This window comes from Anomaloglossus baeobatrachus, chromosome 3 (assembly GCF_048569485.1).
Source record: "Anomaloglossus baeobatrachus isolate aAnoBae1 chromosome 3, aAnoBae1.hap1, whole genome shotgun sequence".
Classification (NCBI taxonomy): domain Eukaryota; kingdom Metazoa; phylum Chordata; class Amphibia; order Anura; family Aromobatidae; genus Anomaloglossus; species Anomaloglossus baeobatrachus.
In genome coordinates this window covers 542,897,915-542,921,924 of record NC_134355.1, presented here as the reverse complement: position 1 = coordinate 542,921,924, position 24,010 = coordinate 542,897,915, and the positions used below count along the sequence as shown (strand labels likewise).

At 46.9% G+C, this 24,010-nt stretch overlaps 1 protein-coding gene across 1 annotated transcript; it reads left to right on the top strand.

The window, feature by feature from the left end:
* The first annotated feature begins 233 nt into the window (after positions 1-233).
* Positions 234-23,770, top strand: TM4SF18 (transmembrane 4 L six family member 18). The gene is made up of 4 exons (XM_075341540.1): positions 234-410; positions 18,916-19,011; positions 21,299-21,441; positions 23,545-23,770. Exons 1-4 carry the CDS (start codon positions 234-236, stop codon positions 23,768-23,770), a joined length of 642 nt encoding a protein of 213 aa, XP_075197655.1.
* The last annotated feature ends 240 nt before the right edge of the window (positions 23,771-24,010 follow it).

The window sequence follows — 24,010 nt, the reverse complement described above, 5'->3', positions numbered from 1 at the left end:
TAGAAATTAAGTAGCTTCTCCGGAGTTATCGCTTCATCCAGAAGCCAAACTGTCCTCAGCCCAGATCTCCCAGAAATACTGCTGTCACTTATGTGTCGGCTTCACTGTTGTGTACTGGTTCATCTCCCAGCAACCCACCAGTTCAGCTGCTTTGTCCGTTAGTCAGCCACTTGCAGAAACCATAGTGATCTTACACAAGCCTGGCCTCTCTAGTCCTTAGCTTACATTCAAAGATGTTTCTTAAGAATTGCTCAGAATATTCTGTTCTTGCTCTTTTCGCTTTGGCCGTATGGAGTATTGTAGTTAATATCCTGCTGTACTTTCCAAACGGGGAGAACACGTATGCTGCCAACAATCAGCTCACAAACTATGTTTGGTATTTCCAAGGAATCTGTTTTGGGGGCATTATGGTAAGTATGGTATTATGTGTTTCATTACATTTAGTGCGGGGTAGACTTAATAATGGGAAACTATGCTGGGTTATGAAACAAGTGGTTACCAAACTCCAGTCTTCACGACTCCCAACAGGTCATGTTTTCAGGATTTCCTTAAGCCCGCTTTACACGCTACAATGTATCTTACAATGTGTCGGCGGGGTCACGTCGTAAGTGACGCACATCCGGCATTGTAAGTACATTGCAGTGTGTGACAGGTACGTGCGATTGCGATTGAACGTTAAAACCTTCATCGCATACACATCGTACCTGTCTCTAGAATTGCACGTTAGATTGTTCATCGTACCCGGGGTAGCACACATCGCAGTGTGTGACACCCCGGGAACGATGAACAGATCTTACCTACGTCCTGCGGCTCCCGGCCCACAATGCGGAAGGAAGTAGGTGGGCGGGATGTTTACGTCCCGTTTAGCTCCGCCCCTCCGCTGCTATTGGCCGGCTGCCGTGTGACGTCGCTGTGATGCTGAACGTCCCTCCCACTCCAGGAAATGGACGTTCGCCGCCCACATCGAGGTCGTATGGAAGGCAAGTACGCGTGACGGGGGTTAATCATTTGTGCGGCACGTTCAACAAATTGAACGTGCTGCACATACGATGGGGGCGTTGCAAATCGCATACAAAATCATATGCAAAATTGCAACGTGTAAAGCAGGCTTTAGTATTACACCTGTGATGCCTTAATGATTCTATCACCTGTACAAAGCTAAGGAAATCCTGAACACACGAGTTGTTGGGGGCCATGAGGACTGGAGGTTGGGGAACACTGATCTAGACAGATCTATGTAATTGCTGAATATTGTAAGGCTCTGTTCACATGTCTGTTTGGGAGTTCCGTTAAGTCTTTCTGTATTGGGAACAGACACAGAATTAATTGCTCAAAATGGCTCTGTTTGCTAATTGATACAAAATGGAAGCAGAGGGACCCCATTGATTATTAAGGGAACCATATAGGTTCTGCCATGTGGACTTTTTTAAACAGGAAGGAAAAGTGCAGCATTCAGAACTATTTCTTCTATTCTAAAAAACGAAAACAAGACGCAACTATAATAATTATTAGGGCCACTCAGCATCTGTTTGCTTCAATTCGCAAATAAATCCATGAATTCGCTTTCTCTGTTACTAAAATGGAAATGACAAATGGAAATCCAAATCAGAGATGTGAACACAGCCTAACGCAATGCTATTGGGGGTTTCATATGGTAGTCTTCAACAAAATCTCACTGGATAAGAGATACACACGTCCTAATTAGGGTCTATCCCCAGGATTTACTGTCCATGAGATTGGAATGTTCTCTTCTGGTCAGTATGAGGCCTGCTACACACGTCCGTATCAAACACGTACGTGAAAAAATGGCACCTGTGTCAGTGTTTTGCATCATTGTACAGTCCTTGTGTCCATTTTTACCATTAGTGTTACAAGTGTTTTTCACAGATGGCTAAAGAAAAAAAGAAATTACAAAGCTTCTATAATTTTCAATGTTAAATATGTACAGCACATAGACTATACAGTGATGCCATCCATGTCCTGTACGTGTTTTTCACAGAACCATAGACTTGTATTGGCCTTTGTCAGCCATGCTACTGAAAAAAAAACCGGACATGTCTCCTTATGTTTTGCACGGGCATACAGTCAGTGCAAAAACACGGACATGTGAGTAACGCTTTAGGGAATGGGTGTGTGGAAACACTGACATGTGAAGTAGGCCTTAGATACAGTGTACAATAATTGCATACTGGTAAGTCAGGAGCTTGGTAAGGATCAACATCCAACTGCACGTGGATGGTGCTATTTGCAACATTCAAGCAAATCATTCAGTTTTTGGTGGTCAGCAGTCAGTGGTGGTCCACTGGTAAGTAGTAATGAAATCTGGCACTCATAAAATGTAACTAGAATACGTGGCTGCAATAAAACATAAAGTAATGTTTCGGTCTGTTAACTAAGGGCACTTTACACACAGTGATATCCCTATCGATATCACTAGCGAGCGTACCCACCCCCATCAGTTGTGTGTGGCCTTTAGACTTTCATCAGACTGAGGCCTAAAACACACATCCGTGAAAACCACGTCCGTGTAAAACGGGCCGTTTTTCGGGTCCGTTTTCCTTTTTTTTAGGTCCGTTTTTATGGTATGTGTGGCCTGCGTATGTATCCCGTATGTTAGCCGTATGTGCGTGTGAAATGTCCGTGTGTGCGTGTGAAACTTAACTGACATGTGTTTGTGTTGTCCGTGTGGAATATCCGTGTGTGATGCAAAATGTCGTTTACTACATGTCGGCAGACAGCAGACAGAGTAGCGGGATGAGAATGAACTCGGGTGAACTTCACCCGACTTCATTGTCATGCCGCGGCTCTGTCTGTGCCGTGTACTGATTAGAGGTCACCTGTGAAGGATTCACCGGTGACCGCTAATCCCCCGAGTGACTGAAGTGTCCCCCCCTGCAGGGGCGGACTGGCCCACCAGGAGGTCGGGAGAAACCCCGGTGGGCCCATGCTATTGATGGCCACGCCCCCTAGGCCCCGCCCCCCTACCCCCCCTGGGCCCCTATGGATGTGTGTGAGAGGCCCCCCCCGGCCGGTAATTTCACTAATCATATCCGCACATTGCCGATATGATTAGTGACAATCCCATTCCCTCTGGAGCGGCAAGCAGAGAGCGATCTCCCCGCTCTCCCTGCTGTCACTGTCAGTGCCGTGCGGCTCTGACTCATCTGCGCAGCGACACTGCAGGAGGAGGCAATCTCAGAGTGATGACTGCTTCCTTCCTGTGCAGGTGCTTATAGCATCGCGCTGCGGAGGACGGACCGGCGTCACCCCACTGGCTGCAGCAGCACGTGAGTATAGAAGGCGGGGGCCCCGCGAGAGGGTGCGGGGTCCGGGGAGCGAGCAGGGGCCCCGGGGTGGGGTGCGGGGGCCCGGGAGCGAGCAGGAGCCCCAGGGGGGATGCGGGGGCCTGGAGAGCGAGCAGAGGCCCCGGGGGGGGGGTGCGGGGGCCCGGAGAGCAAGCAGGGGCCCCGGGGTGGGAGTGCAGGGGTCCAGGAAGGGTGTACGGGGGCCCCGGAGGGGGAGTGCGGGGTCCTGGGGAGTGAGCAGAGGCCCCTCATACTCACCTGTCTGCAGCCTCCCGGTGCCATGTCCGCTCCCGGTACCGCGGCTCCGGCTGTGTGCAGACGGCCGGGACACCTCCGATAGCTGCAGGACCTGGCGCTGATCACCTGATGCGGTCACCTGATGGAATCAGCTGACAGTGATAGTGACAGCGGTGACGCCGGCTTTTTACTACCCGGCCGGCTAAACTATCAGCTGATGCCGTCAGGAGACTTTATCAGCTGACTACCGCCGGGTCCTGCATTGATCGGTCTGACAGGAGTCTGCACAGAAGTGTGTAGGGTTTTTTTCTTTTTTTTTTGCACTGATGCATCAGCTGATTGTATAAATGGCTTTTATACAATCAGCTGCTGTGCAATGGAATTCACATCCTTGATCCTGACACATCATCTGATCGCTCTGCCTTCCAGCAAACGATCAGATGATATTGGAACCGGATTGGACGGCGCGGGACCCTGACCGAGGATTACTGCGTAGGGGGGTTCTTTATTTCAATAAAGATGGAGTCACTAATTGTGTTGTGTTTTATTTCTAATAAAAATATTTTTCTGTGTGTTGTGTTTTTTTTTATCTTTACTAGAAATTCATGGTGGCCATGTCTAATATTGGCGTGACACCATGAATTTCGGGCTTAGGGCCAGCTGATAATATACAGCTAGCTCTAACCCCATTATTACCCAGCGAGCCACCCGACATCAGGGCAGCTGGAAGAGTTGGATACAGCGCCAGAAGATGGCGGTTCTATGAAAGCGCCATTTTCTGGGGTGGCTGCGGACTGCAATTTGCAGAGGGGGTGCCCAGAAAGCTTGGGCACCCTGCACTGCGGATTCCAATCCCCAGCTGCCTAGTTTTACCTGGCTGGACTCAAAAATATGGCGAAGCCCACGTCATTTTTTTTTAAATTATTTAATGAAATTCATGAAATAAAAAAAAAGGGCTTCCCTATATTTTTGGTTCACAGTCGGGTACAAATAGGCAGCCGGGGGTTGGGGGCAGCCCATAGCTGCCTGCTGTACCTGGCTAGCATACAAAAATATGGCAAAGCCCACGTCATTTTTTTGGAGGGCAAAAAACTCCTGCATACAGTCCTGGATGGATCATGCTGAGCCTTGTAGTTCTGCAGCTGCTGTCTGCTCTCCTGCATACACTAGTGGAGAATGAAGAACATATTGAAGAAGGAAATGACATCAGATCTTTTTTTTCAACAATCTTTAATGGCATTGTTCACTGATAAAAAACGCATAAAAAAGCAGTGAGCAAAAACGCAGCCAAAAACGTAAAAACGCATCGCGTTTTTACCGCGGGTGCATTTTTGTGCGTTTTTCTGCAGCCAAAAACGCACAAAAAACACCTAGTGCGCACATACCCTAAGTGTGCAGAGAGCTGCGGAGGAGGACGGAAGACAGTGGAGAGGCCACCGGTGCTTGGAGCAGATAAGTGCTCAGTGACCCAAAGATGCAGGGAGAGGGGCCACATAAGATGGCAGCTATATGTGGCTATATGGGGAGAGGGGCCACATTAAGATGGAAGCTATATGTGGCTATATGGGGAGAGGCCACATAAGATTGGAGCTATATGTGGCTATATGTGGAGAGGGGCCACATTAAGATGGCAGCTATATGTGGCTATATGGGGAGAGGGGCCACATTAAGATGGCAGCTATATGGGGAGAGGGGCCACATTAAGATGGCAGCTATATGTGACTATGGGGAGAGGCCATATAAGATGGCAGCTATATGTGGCTATATGGGGAGAGGGGCCACAATAAGATGGCAGCTATATGTGGCTATATGGGGAGAGGGGCCACATTAAGATGGCAGCTATATGTGGCTATATGGGGAGAGGCCACATAAGATGGGAGCTATATGTGGCTATATGGGGAGAGGGGCCACATTAAGATGGCAGCTATATGGGGAGAGGGGCCACATTAACCCCTTCACGACCATGGACGGAAAGATCCGTCCTTGTGCCCTGGGCCTTAACGACCAAGGACGGATCTTTCCATCATGGCGGAATCGCGGCACCGGAGCCTCCGGTGACTGCAATATGTTAACAAAAACCGCAGATTCGGGGAGGAGGGGACCTGTTCCTGACCTTAGGAGGGGTGGTGCCTCCTCCCCGGACCTACGGAGGCTGTGATTGGCTGACGAACGCCGCTCAACCAATCACAGCCACTGTAATGTTCCAGCCATTTAAAATGACTGAAACATTGAAATCCAGCCCTGGCCAGTGCAGCTGTAGCACTGGCCATTGGCTGGAGCTGGGTGACCTCACTGGATCACCCTCCCCCAGCTCCAATGCTCTGATTGGAGAGATCGGCCTTGTGACCGATTTCTCCAATCACAGTGGACCTGTTGCCGGTGACCGCCCCCATCAGCTTCACTTGTCCCTGCAGCACACCAGCACAGTGAGCACAGTGAGTGTACACAGTGCAATGGCAGGGCGACAAGCTCCGGTCCCATGCTGTTATGAGACCGGAGCATGGGACCCGGAAGTTGCCGCGCTGCCATTGCACTGTTCGAAAAGCGTCCCGATCCGCCGCCGCCGCCCTCCGCGATCTGCCACCTGTCTCCCCGATCTCCTGCCCGCACCCTCACCCCCACACCTCCAGATCCGCTGCCGCCGCCGCCCTCCATCTGCCACAGTGCCACCGCTCCCCCCAATCTGCTGCCCGGCCCCTCACCTCCGTGCAGCAGATCGGAGGGAGCGGTGGCACTATGACAGATGGAGGAGGACAGGGATCGTGCACCCTGTCCTCCTCCATCTGTCATAGTGCCACCGCTCCCTCCGATCTGCTGCCCGGCCCCTCCCCCTCGTGATCGGTGCCCGCCCCCTCCCCTCCGTGATGTGCTGCTCGCCCCCTCCCCTCCGTGATGTGCTGCTCGCCCGCTCCCCTCCGTGATGTGCTGCTCGCCCCCTCCGAGATGTGCTGCTCGCCCCCTCCCCTCCGTGATGTGCTGCTCGCCCCCTCCCCTCCGTGATGTGCTGCTCGCCCCCTCCCCTCCGTGATGTGCTGCTCGCCCCCTCCCCTCCGTGATGTGCTGCTCGCCCCCTCCCCTACGTGATGTGCTGCACGCTCCCCCCACCTCTCACCCCCGTGGTCAGCTACCCGCCCCCTCCCCTGTCACCGCCGTGATGTGCGCTCCCTCCCCTGTCACCGCCGTGATGTGCGCTCCCTCCCCTGTCACCGCCGTGATGTGCGCTCCCTCCCCTGTCACCGCCGTGATGTGCGCTCCCTCCTCTGTCACCGCCGTGATGTGCGCTCCCTCCCCTGTCACCGCCGTGATGTGCGCTCCCTCCCCTGTCACCGCCGTGATGTGTGCTCCCTCCCCTGTCACCGCCGTGATGTGCGCTCCCTCCCCTGTCACCGCCGTGATGTGCGCTCCCTCCCCTGTCACCCTCGTGATCTGCTGTCCACTCTCCCTCCACCTCTCACCCCCGTGATCTGCACTCTCTCACCTCTCACCCCCGTGATCTGTGCTCCCTCACCTGTCACCCCATGATCTGTGCTCCCTCACCTGTCACCCCCGTGATCTGCTGTCCGCTCTCCCTCACCTCTCACCCCCGTGATCTGTGCTCTGCTCACCTGTCTCCTCCGTGATCTGTGCTCTGCTCACCTGTCTCCTCCGTGATCTGCGCTGCGCTCCCTCCCCCACCTCTCACCCTCCCCGATCTGCTGCCTCCTTCATCTCCTGTGATCCAGCTGTCTAGATCCATCCTGTAGGGTAACTATCCCCAATCTCACCTCCCACTCCCCTTCCCACCCATCCCCCCCACCCGCCCCCTCCCCCCATCCTCTGCCGCTCCTGCATCCACTGCGCCCTCTCCCATCCGCCCCCACCCTATCCCAGCCGCCGTCTCACAATCCCAGATGCTCCCTTTATATGCCGCTGCCCCCCCCATCTGCTGCCGCCCCATCTGCCGCCCCCCCCATCTTCCGCTGTTTTTTTTTTTCTATGCCATGGGGGTCTAGTTTCCAAAATGGGGTCACATGTGGGGGAGCTCCACTGTTTCGGCACCTCAGGGGGTCTCCAAACAGCATGGAATACGCTAATTATGCCAGACAATTTTGCGTTTGAAACGTCAAATGACGCTCCTTGCCTTCCGAGCCCTGCTGTGCGCCCAAACATTTGAGTTCCACCACATATGAGGTATCTGCGTACTCAGGAGAAATTGCACAATACATTTTATGGTGCAATTTTTCCTGATACCCTTGTGAAAAAAAAGCTACCTGGTTGAAGTAACAATTTTGTGGTAAAAAAGTTTTTTTTTATTTTCACAGCTCAACTCTATTAACTTTTGTGAAGCCCCCAGAGGCTCAAAGTGCTCAATAAACATCTAGATAAATTCCATGAGGGGTCTAGTTTCCAAAATGGGGTCACATGTGGGGGAGCTTCACTGTTTCGGCACCTCAGGGGCTCTCCAAACGCAACATGGAATACGCTAATTATCCCAGACAATTTTCCGTTTGAAACGTCAAATGACGCTCCTTGCCTTCCGAGCCCTGCTGTGCGCCCAAACATTTTATTTCCACCACATATGAGGTGTCTGTGTACTCAGGAGAAATTGCACAATACATTTTATGGTGCAATTTTTCCTGATACCCTTGTGAAAAAAAAAGCTAACTGGTTGAAGTAACAATTTTGTGGTAAAAAAAAAAAATTTTATTTTCACAGCTCAACTCTATTAACTTTTGTGAAGCCCCCAGAGGCTCAAAGTGCTCAATAAACACCTAGATAAATTCCATGAGGGGTCTAGTTTCCAAAATGGGGTCACATGTGGGGGAGCTCCACTGTTTCGGCACCTCAGGGGCTCTCCAAACGCAACATGGTGCGGCTAACTATTCCAGCTAATTTTCTGTTCAAAAAAGTCAAATGGCGCTCCTTCCCTTCCGAGTCCTGCTGTGCGCCCAAACAGTGGTTTTTCGCCACATATGAGGTATCTGCGTGTTCAGTAGAAATTGCCCAACAAATTTTGGGGGTTCATTTAATCCTGCTACCCTTGTGAATATGCAATATTTGAGGCTAAATTAACATTTTTGTTGCAAAAAGTAAAATGTTCATTTTTTCCTTCCACATTGCTTTAGTTACTGTGAAGCACCTGAAGGGTTAATAACCTTCTTGAATGTGGTTTTGAGTAGCCTGAGGGGTGCCGTTTTTGGAATGGTGTCACTTTTGGGTGTTCTGTGTCATGTAGACCTTTCAAAATTGCTTAAAATGTGATGTGGTCCCTAAAAAAAGTGGCTTTGTAAATTTTGTTGTAAAAATGAGAAATTGCTCATAAATTTTGAACCCCTATAACTTCCTTAAATTTTTTTTTTTTTTCCCCAAAATTGTTCTGATGTAAAATAGACATGTGGGAAATGTTATTTATTAATTATTTTGTGTCATATGCCTCGTTGGTTTTAGAGCATAAAAATTCAAAGTTTGAAAATTACAAAATTTTCAAAATTTTCGCGAAATTTCCGTTTTTTTCACAAAGAAATGCAAAAAATATCGGCCTAAATTTACCACTAACATGAAGCCCAATATGTCACGAAAAAACAATCTCAGAATCACCGGGATCCGCTGAAGCGTTCCAGAGTTATAACCTCATAAAGTGACACTGGTCAGAATTGCAAAAAATGGCCTGGTCTTTAGGGTCAAAATAGGCTTGGGGCTGAAGGGGTTAAGATGGCAGCTATATGTGACTATGGGGAGAGGCCATATAAGATGGCAGCTATATGTGGCTATATGGGGGGAGGGGCCACAATAAGATGGCAGCTATATGTGGCTATATCGGGAGAGGGGCCACATTAAGATGGCAGCTATATGTGGCTATATGGGGAGAGGGGCCACATTAAGATGGCAGCTATATGTGGCTATATGGGGAGAGGATCCGCATTAAGATGGCAGCTATATGTGGCTATATGGGGAGAGGAGCCGCATTATGATGGCAGCTATATGGGGAGAGGGGCCACATAAGATGGGAGCTATATGGGAAAAGGAGCACATGGGATGTGATCTGCTGGGGAAAGAGGCCATAATGGGATGGGACCTGCTGGGGAAAGAGGCCATAATGGGATGGGATCTGCAGGGGAAAGAGGCCATAATGGGATGGGATCTGCAGGGTAAAGAGGCCATAATGGGAAGGGATCTGCAAGAGAAAGAGGCCATAATGGGATGAGATCTGCAGGGGAAAAGAGGCCATAATGGGATGGGATCTGTAGGTGAAAAGAGGTCATAATGGGATGAGATCTGCAGGGGAAAAGAGGCCATAATGGGATGGGATCTGTAGGGGGAAAGAGGCCATAATGGGATGGGATCTGCAGGGGAAAGAGACCATAATGGGATGGGATCTGTATGGGGAAGGTCGTCCATTCCAATTTTAGCAGGGCTCCTTTAGTAATAATTTTTAAAAACTGTAGAAAAATCATGTAATACAATAAGACTGACAGTGACTGGAACAACTGATGCTGGACAGGAGAGGAAGGGGAAGGAGATTTTACTTTAAATTACTTGTATTTTTTGGTTGAGGAAATTGTGTGAAAATGGGTGTGGCTAACATAATGGGTGTGGTTACAGAATGGGTGTGGTTACAGAATGGGTGTGGTTTTCAAATGGGCGTGGTTTACAGATAACCTGTTAAAAATTTGAATCCCACCCCTGCTATATATAGTACGGTAACTGCATGGTGCTGGTGGGCCCCAAGATTGATTTTTCCTGGTGGGCCCCAGGTACTCCAGTCCGCCGCTGCCCCCCTCTCTCATACTCACCGATCCCCGATCACCGGCGCTGCACGGAGTTCACACTGCTCCGGCGGCTTTTTCTAATTTGAAAAAGCCGGCCGCTCATTAAACAATCTCGTATTCCCTGCTTTCCCCGCCCACCGGCGCCTATGATTGGTTGCAGTGAGACACGCCCCCACGTTGAGTGACAGGTGTCTCACTGCACCCAATCACAGCAGCCGGTGGGCGTGTCACTATGGAGTATAGAAATAAATAAATAAATAATTAAAAAAAAACGGCGTGCGGTTCCCCCCAAATTTAATACCAGCCAGATAAAGCTATACGGCTGAAGACTGGTATTCTCAGGATGGGGAGCTCCACGTTATGGGGAGCCCCCCAGCCTAACAATATCAGTCAGCAGCCGCCCAGAATGGCCGCATACATTAGATGTGACTGTTCTGGGACAGTACCCGGCTTTTCCCGATTTGCCCTGGTGCGTTGGCAAATCGGGGTAATAAGGAGTTAATGGCAGCCCATAGCTGCCAATAAGTCCTAGATTAATCATGTCAGGCGTCTCCCCGAGATACCTTCCATGATTAATCTGTAAATTACAGTTAAAAAACACACAACCCCGAAAAATCCTTTATTAGAAATAAAAATCACTAACAAAGTCCCTCATCACCAATTTATTAACCCCGACAAAGCCCTCCATGTACGGCGTAATCCATGGACCTCCAGCGTCGCATCCAGCTCTGCTGCAGGAAGGTGACAGGAGCAGCAGAAGACACTGCCGCTCCTGTCACCTCCACGCAGCTAATGAAGGCAATAGCGCGATCAGCTGAGCTGTCACTGAGGTTACCTGGATCCAGCGGTGGATGCAGCGGTGGCCACGGGTAACCTCAGTGACAGCTCAGCTGATCACGCTATTGCCTTCATTAGCTGCGTGGAGGTGAGAGGAGCGGCGGTGTCTTCTGCTGCTCCTGTCACCTGCATGCAGAATAGCTGGATGCGACGCTGGAGGTCCGTGGATTACGCCGGACATGGAGGACTTTGTCGGAGTTAATAAATTGGTGATGAGGAACTTTGTTAGTGTTTTTTATTTCTAATAAAGGATTTTTCGGGTGTGTGTGTTTTTTAACTGTAATTTACAGATTAATCATGGAAGATATCTCGGGGAGACGCCTGACATGATTAATCTAGGACTTATTGGCAGCTATGGGCTGCCAATAACTCCTTATTTCCCCGATTTGCCAACGCACCAGGGCAAATCGGGAAGAGCCGGGTACTGTGCCAGAACAGTCGCATCTATTGTATGCAGCCATTCTGGGCGGCTGCTGACTGATATTGTTAGGCTGGGGGGCTCCCCATAATGTGGAGCTCCCCATCCTGAGATTACCAGCCTTCAGCCGTATGGCTTTATCTGGCTGGTATTAAATTTGGGGGGAACCGCACGCCGTTTTTTTTAATTATTTATTTATTTATTTCTATACTGCATAGTGACACGCCCACCGGCTGCTGTGATTGGGTGCAGTGAGACACCCGTCACTCAGCGTGGGGGCGTGTCTCACTGCAACCAATCATAGGCGCCGGTGGGCGGGGAAAGCAGGGCATACGAGATTGTTTAATGAGCGGCCGGCTTTTTCAAAAAAATAAAAGCCGCCGGAGCTTTTATAACAGCCGTGCAGCGCCGCGCCGGAGATCGGGGAACGGTAAGTATGAGAGAGGGGGGGAACTGACCGACAGACAGCGAGAGAGCGAGAGAGGGACAGATAAGACAGAGAGACCGACCAACAGACATAGAGAGAGACCGACCGACGGACTGAGGGAGAGAACGAAACAGAAAAAGAAAAAAGACCGACATCACATGAAAAAAGCACAAAACGTACAGGGAACAAACAGAGATGCGTCCGTGTCACTCGGACGTGCGCACAAACCCATTGACTTTCATTGGGTCCGTGCTGCGTGTTGCGTGCTGAAAACGGACATGCTTCCGTGCAAAACGGAGATAGAAACGTAGCACGCACACGGACCCACGGACCTTAATGAAAAACGCACATGTGTCCACAAACATTAAATAACATTGGTGCACGTTTGGCCGTGTCTCCGGTATATACGGAAACGGACCAAACAAGCACATGATTCACGGATGTGTGTTTCAGGCCTAAAATGTACAAGATAAAAACAAAACAATCTAACAGAAACAAATATTAAAAAGAAAACAAAGAAAAAAAAAATATAAATGTATCGAAGGCAAATGTGGACTAGTATGATCGTACTGTGTCACGAAATATATGGATATATGATATCAATATGGAATATACAAGATAGATGTATAAAATATCAGTCTAATTCATAAGTCAGTATAAATCAATGACATGCCAAAACTCATAGAATTATCAGACTGATATTCCCAAATAGGACACAAGAGGGAGGTATTTAGCAATCTCTATCAAGAGTAGAGGCATCTGAAAAGTGAATAATTAAGGAAGTTGAAATAGGAGATCTTAGAAGAAGGTGGAAAGAAGATATATAAAGAGACTATTGCATAGTTATATAGGAAGAACAAACACCAGGTGAAAAGAATATGTGTTTAGAAAACACATGGCAGTGCTGTAATTTTGCATGTATCCGCTATGTGGAGAGTGAGCAAAAGAGTGATGAGACTCCGATTGCTTGGCTATAGTGATGAAGATGACTTGAAGTGGAACACAGGGGTGGAGCGCACAAGAGGTGTGCGTAGTAGTGCAGGCAAGAGAAACCTAGCAATGAATAGGCAGAGGGGTGATTTTTTTTTTTTACAGGGCCAAATATTGCAGGCAGGGCTGCCATCAGAGCATGACAACCATGACTACCATGACTATTGTATGGGGCCCGGTGAAGAGAGAGACCCGACCATGCCCGGGGGAATTACTTAGCTTTATTAAGCCTCTTCACCGGGCCCCAGTCACAGCTGCAGCAGAGGGGCCTGGCCATGTCGTTTCGGCCACTACAACACATCACCAAGTTGCAGGCAAAACCCTTCTAGGGCATCAAATGCAAATTAGCCATGTGGCGAAAGCAAAGTCAGTGAAGCACAACAGGGCGCCAGCGCGTCATTCTTTGGACCAGCGTGCAGTAGTATGATGAGGTCATCACTCTGTGACCTCATCACACTGCTGCAGGCAATGCATAGCCGCGGAGGAGGTGAGGACACAGTAGCCATCGGAGAAAGGTAGGTGATCCGTGAGCTGAAGATCACCTGGTGTGATGGGGGGGGGCACTGACCCCAGTCCCTGTTTTGCTTTAGCTGGATGTGCGTCGGATGGCGCACATCCAGCTAAAATGCATCATGGCTCAGAGAGGACACCACGCAATGTGGGAGCCGGGGAGGGTGCGTAAAATGTTTGTTTTGTTTTCTTTTTGCAGCACACAAATATGCTAGGAAGAGACCAGGAATAGGACATATATACAAGAATGAGCACATATATACCAAGAAGGGGACAAAAACCAGGCTGGGGATACATATACCAGAATGTGCCCAGAAGGGGGATATATATACACCAGAAGGGGCCCAGGATGGGGACATATGGTAGCAAGGGGACAAATAAACCAGGATGGGGACATATATACCAGGAAGAGAATAGAAACCAGAATGGGGACATATATAAAAGAATGTGCCCAGGAGGGGGATATATATACAGCAGCAGGGGCCCATGATGGGGACATATGCTAGGAAGGGGACAAATAAACCAGGATAGAGACATATATACCAGGAGGAGAAAATACTGTATATGCTAGGAAGGGGCAATAGACCAGGAAGGGCCCAGGATGAGGACATATATACCTGGCTGGGGCCATATATACCAGGAAGGGAACATATATACCAGGAGGATATTATACAAAGGGACAGAGTGTGTGTGTGTGTGTGTGTGTGTGTGTGTGGGGGGGGATTAGTATACAGAAGGGCAGTGTGTGTGGAGGTATATATATATATATATATATATATATATATATACTGTATATATAAAGAGGGGCAGCTTGTGTGGCTGGATAGCATACACAGGGGAAGCAACTCAATACCAACTCATTACTAAAGAAGTAAAAATAATCCAAAAGTATTCTTCAGCTACATAAACAGTAAAAGACACAAAAGTTATAGTTTTACCCCTCAATAATTATCTGGCTAAAATGGTGGAATAGGATGAGGGAAAAGCCAATATAATTGTGACACTAGGCACTACATGGGCAAGTCTTGACTGATGCAGGATAGTCAAATATTCCGGGGTCAGGAACCAGAAGATCACGTTACAATTCAGTAGATAGGCAAAGGTGTAGAGGATCAGGCAGCAAAAGATCAATTTCCATAGGACAGAAGGGGCCAATTAGTACAACTGAGCAGAAGGCTAAGACTGGCAGTGTTCTGAGACTGACTGCTCAGCTAAAGAGCTGGGCAATCAAAGCAAGCAGGGCATGCCTAAAAAACACAGAACCTCCGAGTCTTAAGCCTGCTTTACACCTTACGATCCAGCATATGATATCGTATGCGATCGTAACCGCCCCCATCGTATGTGCGGCACATTCAATTTGTTGAATGTCCCGCACAAACGATTAACCCCCGTCACACGCACTTACCCGTCCATACGACCTCGATGTGGGCGGCGAACATCCACTTCCTGGAGTGGGAGGGACGTTCAACATCACATCGACGTCACGCGGCAGCAGGCCAATAGAAGCGGAGGGGCGGAGCTGAGCGGGACGTAAACATCCCGCCCACCTCCTCCCTTCCGCATTGCTGGCCGGGTGCTGCAGGACGCAGGTAAGATCTGTTCATCGTTCCCGGGGTGTCACACACTGCGATGTGTGCTACCCCGGGTACGATGAACAATCTGACGTTCAATTCTAGAGAAATGAACGATGTGTGTGCGATGAACATTTTACCGTTCAATCGCAATCGCACGTACCCGTCACACACTGCAATGTACCTTATGATGCCGGATGTGCGTCACTTACGACGTGACCCCGCCGACACATTGTAAGATACATTGCAGCGTGTAAAGCGGGCTTTAGATTGGGCAGCTGAGCTGTCACTGAACACAGCCCAGCAAACCCCTGCGATATATTGGAGAACTGAGCTGTCAATCAGCATAACAACAGCTCAGCATACCCAGAATCCACAGCGCAGCAAACGGTCACCTATTGTGTCCAAGACACATAGGAGGAATCCTAACAATAATAAATGCTTTCTTCTCTACAGTATTTACACATAAAAATCGCATGACAGACAATATCATCAGAGTTACAATAAATTGTCAACTAAATGTTATAATAATAATAATAATTTTTATTTCTATTGCGCCAACATATTCTGCAGTGCTTTACAATTCAGAGGGGACATGTACAGACAATATGAGACAATACAAAAAAACAAAATTAAGATACCAGGAGAAGTGAGGGCCCTGCTCGTAAGCTTACAGTCTATGAGTAAATAGGGGAGGCGCAAGAGGTGAATGGGGGGGAGAAAAGCTTGTTATATATGGTCCAGCCATCGATTTAATAGGGAGTTCAAAAGCAGCTGCATGAACCCGTCATTGGCCAGAATTTATACAGGTACAGGGGACAAATGTTACCTGCTAACCCAGCAGGAAGCATAGCACCTCATCACAATCACTAGACAAATCACCAGGGCTAAGAGGCATGCACCCCTGAGTACTGCAAGAATTAGCTGCCATGATAGTTAAACCATTATTTCTAATTTTTAATGATTCCATAATAACAGAGTCTGTACCCCAGGACTATCATTTGATATGATGCAGCATAAAAGGTTGGTTCATAAAATTAGAACAATGGAACTAGGGGAAAATATGTGCAATTGGGTTAACAACTGGCCCAGTGATAGGAAATGGAGATTGGTTAGTAATAGAACACACTCTGATTGAGTGACGGCTAACAATTGGGTATCATAGGAGTCAGTATTGGGCCCTCATCTTTTAACAAATTTCTTAAAGACCTTGTAGATGACATACATAGTAGAATTTTAATATTTACAAATGATAGTAAACTCTGCAAGGTGATCAACATACAAGAGGATAATTTAATGCTATGAAAAAAATGTATGTAAGCTGAAAGCTTGGGCTGAAAAAGGCAATTAACGTTCAATGTACATAAATGTAAGATCATGCACTTTGACTGAGGAAAGAAAATGTATAATTATATTCTAAATGTTAAAGACTGGGTAAAACTGTTACAGAAAAAGACTTAGGTGTATGGGTGGACAACAAACTTAACTTTAGTGATTAATGCAAGGCAGCTGCTACCAAGGCAAAATAATGAATGCAATGCATTAAAAGAGCAATAGATGATCATGACAAGAACTAATACTGCCACACTTATATATTATAATATTGTGTACAATTTTGGACTCCATTCTATAAGGCCCCTTTCACACATCAGTTTTTTGCCGTCAGTCACAATCCGTCAAATTTTGAAAAAAATTAATCCAGCGACTGATGCCGCTGGATCCGTTTTTTTCTCATCAACTTTTATTAGCGACGGATTGCGATGGATTGCCCCACGTTTCATCTGTTGTTCAACGGATCCGTTGAAAATTGTTTGACTGGCGGACGGAGACAACGGACAAAGTAACGTTTTTTGTCTACGTCGAATAATCGGACAGTGACGGATCCGTCGCTGTTCGTCATTTGGTAGAATAGAAGTCTATGGACGCAGGATTCGTCGTAATCTGTCAAGTGACGGAATCCGGCGACGGATTCCGTTTTTTTATTAACTGAGCATGCTCCAAATTATTTTATTTAGTATCAAATAGCCAACCAGTCGGATCCGTCGTAAAACGGATCTCTCGCATCAGTTTTTCCACAATCTGCGACAGATCCGTCGATCCAACGGATTGTGACTGACGGCAAAAAACTGATGTGTGAAAGGAGCCTATGAAACACATATCTGAACTGGAGTGGGTGCAATGAAGAGCGAATGGGTGGACTGCAGAACCAAGAAAGGTTATGAAATTTGGGGTTATTGAGTCTAATTATATTTTTACACTTAGGCCTGCAAAAATGATAAGTGGGTGTCCTCTATATGTAGAGTAACGCGGGCGGGGAGGGCGCTGTGCTCACCACGCTCGGGTCCGGCGCTGCTGCTGCTGCTTGGTGGCTCTAGCGTTGGGCCGGATCCGGGGACTCGAGCGGCGCTCCTCGCCTGTGAGTGAAAGGGGGTAGTTTGGTTTGGGGATTTGGTCCGTGATGCCACGCACGGGTTGCGGTGAGGTTGTACACCACCGCTGCTGTTTACGGGGATCCCGGGAGCGATGGCAGGGAGCAGCTGGGATGTTGTTTCCCCCTCCGTGGGTAGGGGTTGGTGGTCCCGGGGCCCGGTGAAGTGACGGGGAGGCAGGGTTGGCAAGGTGCAGGGGCGCTTGGACTGCGCAGCGCGGTGCCGGACGGCACGGTAGTATTCACTCAGCCACAAATGGATGCAAGTCTCTGGTAAAACAAACGGCTGGATGGACGGGTCCTGTAGCCGGCTGCTGTGGTTTCTCCCGGATGGTTGGTGGTGGCTGCCTTTCCCTGCACCTTTTGTGTATCTTCGGTCCCGATGGCTTCCCACCGGTAACCCGCTCCCCAGCGTGGATATGCGCCGGAGGAGCCCTTTTGCCCGCAGGCTCTGGCCTGGGAACTCTAGCTGTGGCGGTAGCTGTATTTCCCTTTTGCTGTTTGGACGGTTGCCTTCAATCTGGTCTTGGCTGTTTGTAAACCCCTGGGGTTCCGGTCACTAACGGATTTGACCTGTTTAACGGCGACTCCAAGCCTGGTCGGGGTCCGCAGGCCCTGCCGGTTTGTGCTGGCTTCACTTCGCTCCCCGGTTCGGTACCGGCGGGCCACTGCCCGTCCCCGGTCCTACGGTTCCGTGTTGATCTGCCTCTCCTGCAGACGGCCACCACCATCTGCCAACCTTGCTTTTGGTGCCCGGGCCACGTACCCGGAGACAGTCAGTTTGCTCCTCTACTACCACTTTACTCCTCACTCTTTTCCTTCCCTAACTCATCTGACTTCCTTTTCCGCCTCCAGGACTGTGAACTCCTCAGTGGGTGGGGCCAACCGCCTGGCTCCACCCCACCTGGTGTGGACATCAGCCCCTGGAGGGAGGCAACAAGGATTTTGTGTCTGACTGATGTGCCTATCTCGGGGTGGGGGTGTTGTGTTGTAGTACCTGTGACGACCTGGCTAGTCCAGGGCGCCACATTGAGAACTTTTAATCCTCATCACTAATGGCGTTCCTACACTGTGAGAGCAGTGAGATTACGGAATCTTGTCACGTGATGTTGTAATGGTCGATTCACTAATAAAATACAAAGACGTTCTGGATGCCTTTTATATAATATTACAGGTTATGGACATTAGATTCTGTGATGGGACATTGATCCGGGGAAGTAGTCTGATTGCCATATGTGGAGTCGGAAAGGAATTTTTCCCCTAACATGAGGCAATTAGTATCTGCAACATAGGGTTTGTGCCTTCCTCTGGATCAGCATGTTAGGTTATAGGTTGAACACAATGGACTTGAGTCTACTTTTAATTTTAAAGTTATGATGTCTTTAACAATAAAAATAATTTTTAAGTAAACTATGTTATACGTCTGGTTAAATCTCATTACAGATGATCATTTTATCCATTGTCCTCCTGCTGGTAGATTTCTATAAATGCAGCTCAACTTGCTGTGCTGGGAAACACGTATATCACATGCATTGTTCTGTGAGTATAACCTGATTGTTTTACCATTGCCTTGTGCATATACCAGTGATTGGACAATATATTTCTATGGCATCCATGTAAGATATGTGATTATATACACCGTGTGCAGAATTATTAGGCAAATGAGTATTTTGATCACATGATAATTTTTATACATGTTGTTCTACTCCAAGCTGTATAGGCTTGAGAGCCAACTACCAATTAAGTAAATCAGGTGATGTGCATCTCTGTATTGAGGAGGGGTGTGGTGTAATGATATCAACACCCTTTATAAGGTGTGCTTAATTAATAGGCAACTTCCTTTCCTTTGGCAAAATGGGTCAGAAGAGAGATTTGACGGGCTCTGAAAAGTCCAAAATTGTGAGATGTCTTGCACAGGGATTCAGCAGTCTTGAAATTGCCAAACTTTTGAAGCGTGATCACCAAACAATCAAGCGTTTCATGGCAAATAGCCAACAGGGTCGCAAGAAGCGTGTTGGGCAAAAAAGGCGCCAAATAACTGCCCATGAATTGAGGAAAATCAAGCGTGAAGCTGCCAAGATGCCATTTGCCACCAGTTTGGCCATACTTCAGAGCTGCAATGTTACTACAGTATCAAAAAGCACAAGGTGTGCCATACTCAGGGACATGGCCAAGGTAAGGAAGGCTGAAAAACGACCACCTTTGAACAAGAAACATTAAGATAAAATGTCAAGACTGGGCCAAGAAATATCTTAAGATTGATTTTTCAAAGGTTTTATGGACTGATGAAATAAGAGTGACTCTTGATGGGCCAGATGGATGGGCCAGAGGCTAGATCAGTAAAGGGCAGAGAGCTCCACTCCGACTCAGACGCCAGCGAGATGGAGGTGGGTTACTGGTATGGGCTGGTATCATCAAAAATGAACTTGTGGGACCTTTTCGTGTTGAGGATGGAGTGAGGCTCAATTCCCAGACCTACTGCCAGTTTCTGGAAGGGTGAGAAAGCTGTGGAAAGATAAGGCGCAAATAGGGTCTCACCCGGTAAAGCACCTGGGGAGTGGATGTTAGCAGGAACAGTCACCTGATGGGGTTGTGCCAGTCACAACCCCTTAACATGCATGCAAATTACGTGGAGATAGCATGGGAGGCAGCGGACCCGCAGTAAGGAGACAATTCAAAGGCAGGAGAAATGCAGGTTAAAATCCGCGCCAAACCACAGGAGTCCAGTTGTTGTTAGTAAATCCCTTTTCTTTATTTACACAGGTCTACGCGTTTCAGGGACATATCCGTCCCCTTCCTCAGGACAATGTACAGAGAATACTATCAAGTATACTATATCAAGATAGTATTCTCTGTACATAGTCCTGAGGAAGGGGACGGATATGTCCCTGAAACGCGTAGACCTGTGTAAATAAAGGGATTTACTAACAACAACTGGACTCCTGTGGTTTGGCGTGGAGTTTAACCTGCATTTCTCCTGCCTTTGAATAGTTTCTACAAGACAATTTCTTCAAGCAGTGGTACAGGAATAAGTCGGTATCATTCAAGAAAAACATGATTTTCATGCAGGACAATGCTCCATCACATGCATCCAACTACTCCACAGCGTTGCTGGCCAGTAAAGGTTTAAAAGATAAAAAAATAATGACATGGCCCCCTTGTTCACTTGATCTGAACCCCATAGAAAACCTGTGGTCCCTCATAAAATGTGAGATCTACAGGGAGGGAAAACAGTACACCTCTCGGAACAGTGTCTGGGAGGCTGTGGTGGCTGCTGCACGCAATGTTGATCGTAAACAGAACAAGCAACTGACAGAATCTATGGATGGTAGGCTGTCGAGTGTCATCATAAAGAAAGGTGGCTATATTGGTCACTAATTTTTTGGGGTTTTGTTTTAGCATGTGAGAAATGTTTATTTCTAAATTTTGTGCAGTTATATTGATTTACCTGGTGAAAATAAACAAGTGAGATGGGAATATATTTGGTTTTTATTAAGTTGCCTAAAAATTCTGCACCGTAATAGTTACCTGCACAAATAGATATACTCCCAAGATAGCCAAATCTAAACAAAAAAACACTCCAACTTCCAAAAAATATTAAGCTTTGATATGTATGAGTCTTTTGGGTTGATTGAGAACATAGTTGTTGATCAATAATAAAAAAAAATCCTCTAAAATTCAACTTGCCTAATAATTCTGCAAACGGTGTATACAGTACTATTAACTAGATGCAATGATATATTTCATCTACTATTTTATTTGTTCCGTTGGGAGGAATACAGCCGATTGTAAGACCCTCATATTTTGGTTATTTTTCTTATTTCAGAGAATGGGGTCTGCACTTTTTGCTCTTCTGGGCATTTTGTTTTCTGGATATTCCTTGATTATCTCCTCGCTGGGATTGTCTCAAGGCCCATACTGCAAGACAGAGACTGGATGGAGTTACCCCTTTGTGAGCACAGCTGGAGGGTACATTAATTTTCTAATTTAATGTGTACAAAGTAATAAGTAATAGCTTTAGGGATTGTCCCCTTTAAAAAATCTTGGTTCCTATGCGCTGATTGTTATATAAAAAAAAATGTTCACGGAATTAAGCCTTTCCCAAGTCCAGCATTGAGTCTCTACTGCTGCTACTGGTGTCAGGTATTGGCTGCAGTGCTGATGTCATGTCGACAGGCTGGCAACCAATTTGTGAGATCTGTGGCTCTTAGCAGGGTGTTCCACAGAGCTTTGAGCTAACTAATTGGCTGTTAATCTGTCAATGTGATGTCAGCTCTTACACCGGAAGCAGCAGCGGAGACTAAGAGCTGCACCTGGGGTCGGTGGATAAAGCATAGGTGTCTTTTGTTTTTTTGTAACGAACCACATTCAGGGATGAGAACTGGGATTTTCTTAAAGTGGACAAACCGTTTAAAGGCTCATTCTCAAGTTGTTTCTTATGCAGCACACAGCTTGTCACAAGTTGTATCTTGAGCAGCACACAGCTTTTCAATCTCCTTACTTTCTTGTTTCTGGGGCTGTTGAGGTGGCGAACAATTCCTCTTGATTGACAGTTCTGGCACAGTAGCTACATCATAATGAATAGTGTGTCAATACTTAAAGGTCTGGCAGTGCTTGTTCTAAAGTATACATTCTTATCACCATATTTGTATTTAGAGACAACAGTGCCTTTGAAAAAGTGTTCATGGCTCAAGTTGAAACTGCTTATGGTGTAGACCAGAAAGGGGGAAGGACTTTGATTTTGCAGGTCTCATAACAGGTTTGGAACTAACAGGTAGAGTGAGGAAGGTGAGCAGCTAAGTGCTGCATAGAAATCAATGGGCTGGAGTGTAGTGGCTGGTATCTCAAGAGTTAACTCCTCTTCTGGAATATAACTTTTGTGCATACTTGGTCTAGCTTTGGTAACAGAGCTACTTGACAAGCTATCTGCTAAGTAGTATAAAAACTCTTTGAGCAAGAGAATGAAAGCAGATAGAAAAAGAAAGTCAAATGCAAACTTGCTTATTTTGAAGTTGTCTAACAAACTATACCAATTTCATAACATAAGAATACCCCTTTAAGAACTTGACATCACAGCCTGGCATTTATAAGCAATATTGCTAAAATCCTATTCTTATGGAGCAAATAAGAACCTCTACAGGTTAACCCTACAAATACTACAAGGAACACTGATCACTGCACTCAAATGGAAAGACTTAGAGGAACCTCCCTTTACTTTATGGTGTTACTTACAATCTGTAATGTGATAGAAATCTGTAGACCAAAAGCCAATGATCCACTTACATTCCTCTTGGCTATTTAGCTACATTAACTGGTGTTAGGGCAAACAGTTGTCTGTAGCCTCATACAGCTATGTGAAGCGAGAAATATTAAAGCTATGATTGCTGAAAGGATAAATAAAAAAAAATGTTCTGGTCCTCAAAAATGGCAAAATTGGTGTAGTCCCAAAGAGGCAAATACTGTAAAGGCATTTTTAAGGAAAACAAAGTGAAGTCTTTGAGTAGTAAATAATATGTGTCTTTACTGATTATATCATATAGTTCAAGTCTTCTTCCTTTCTGAACAGGCAATTTGGACATTTCAGTTCCCAGAGAAACATTGCAGGCATTTAAGTCTCCTCATACTGGAATGCTAGACCTGTCATGTCACTCTCCATAAGGAGAAACCTTACCCCTAGATCCCAGTCTTAGCCTCTGACCTAGCCAAATCAGATCTCATACTATACACTGACAAGGGGCAACACCGTGTCTGCAAATTGAGATTTTCGTTTGGCTTACTACATGCTCTGCTCAGCTGTACCTAGCTCTTACCTTGGCTGTACCTAACTCTTACCTCAGCTGTACCTTACACAGCGCAGCTGTATCTAACCCTCAGCTTAAATGTACTCAGCTATTAGGTGAACAATCTATTAAAAGGGTAAATTCCTACATGAGGCCTAATGGCTGCATTTTGTATCTGTCTTTAAATGTGTGGACACCTTTAATTTTATATATATATATATATATATATATATATATATATATATATATATATTTCTGTGTTATGACTGGTATATTAATGTGCTTATTCCAGGTATCTTTTGGATCATTCCTCCTGGTCTCAGTGTCTAGAGCCAAGCAACGTTGTGGAGTGGAACGTCATTTTATTCTCCATCCTAATTGCACTCAGTTCTCTTCAAGTGATAATTTGCTTCTGTAAAGCCATACATGATTTCACGGTTGCGCTGTGTGGAACGCATAAGATATTAGCACAGGTAACAAAATTAATTGAATCTCCAACACCAACATTCACTGAGTAGTTGATCTGGTAAAATTAAATTAAAGGACATGTTCACTTTGGAATAAAAAAAAATTGTACTCACCTTACTGCTCCCCTGCTGCTCTAATTCTGATGCTTCCAGTGTCCCCTTCTGGTCTTTGCTTCATTTTACCCCTTAACATACAAAAAATGATGACTCCTGCATTGATTGGTTGCAACTGGTCACATGATGACTTTTTTTTTGCAGCATGAGGTAGAGACTGGCAGCATCAGAGCTGGA

Excerpts from the sequence above, each read along its gene's own strand:
- TM4SF18 (XM_075341540.1), top strand. The coding sequence starts at position 234 with ATGTTTCTTAAGAATTGCTCAGAATATTCTGTTCTTGCTCTTTTCGCT. Across the intron at positions 411-18,915 it reads TCTGTTTTGGGGGCATTATG|ATGATCATTTTATCCATTGT; the intron begins GTAAGTATGGTA and ends ATCTCATTACAG. Across the intron at positions 21,442-23,544 it reads TTTGTGAGCACAGCTGGAGG|GTATCTTTTGGATCATTCCT; the intron begins GTACATTAATTT and ends TGCTTATTCCAG.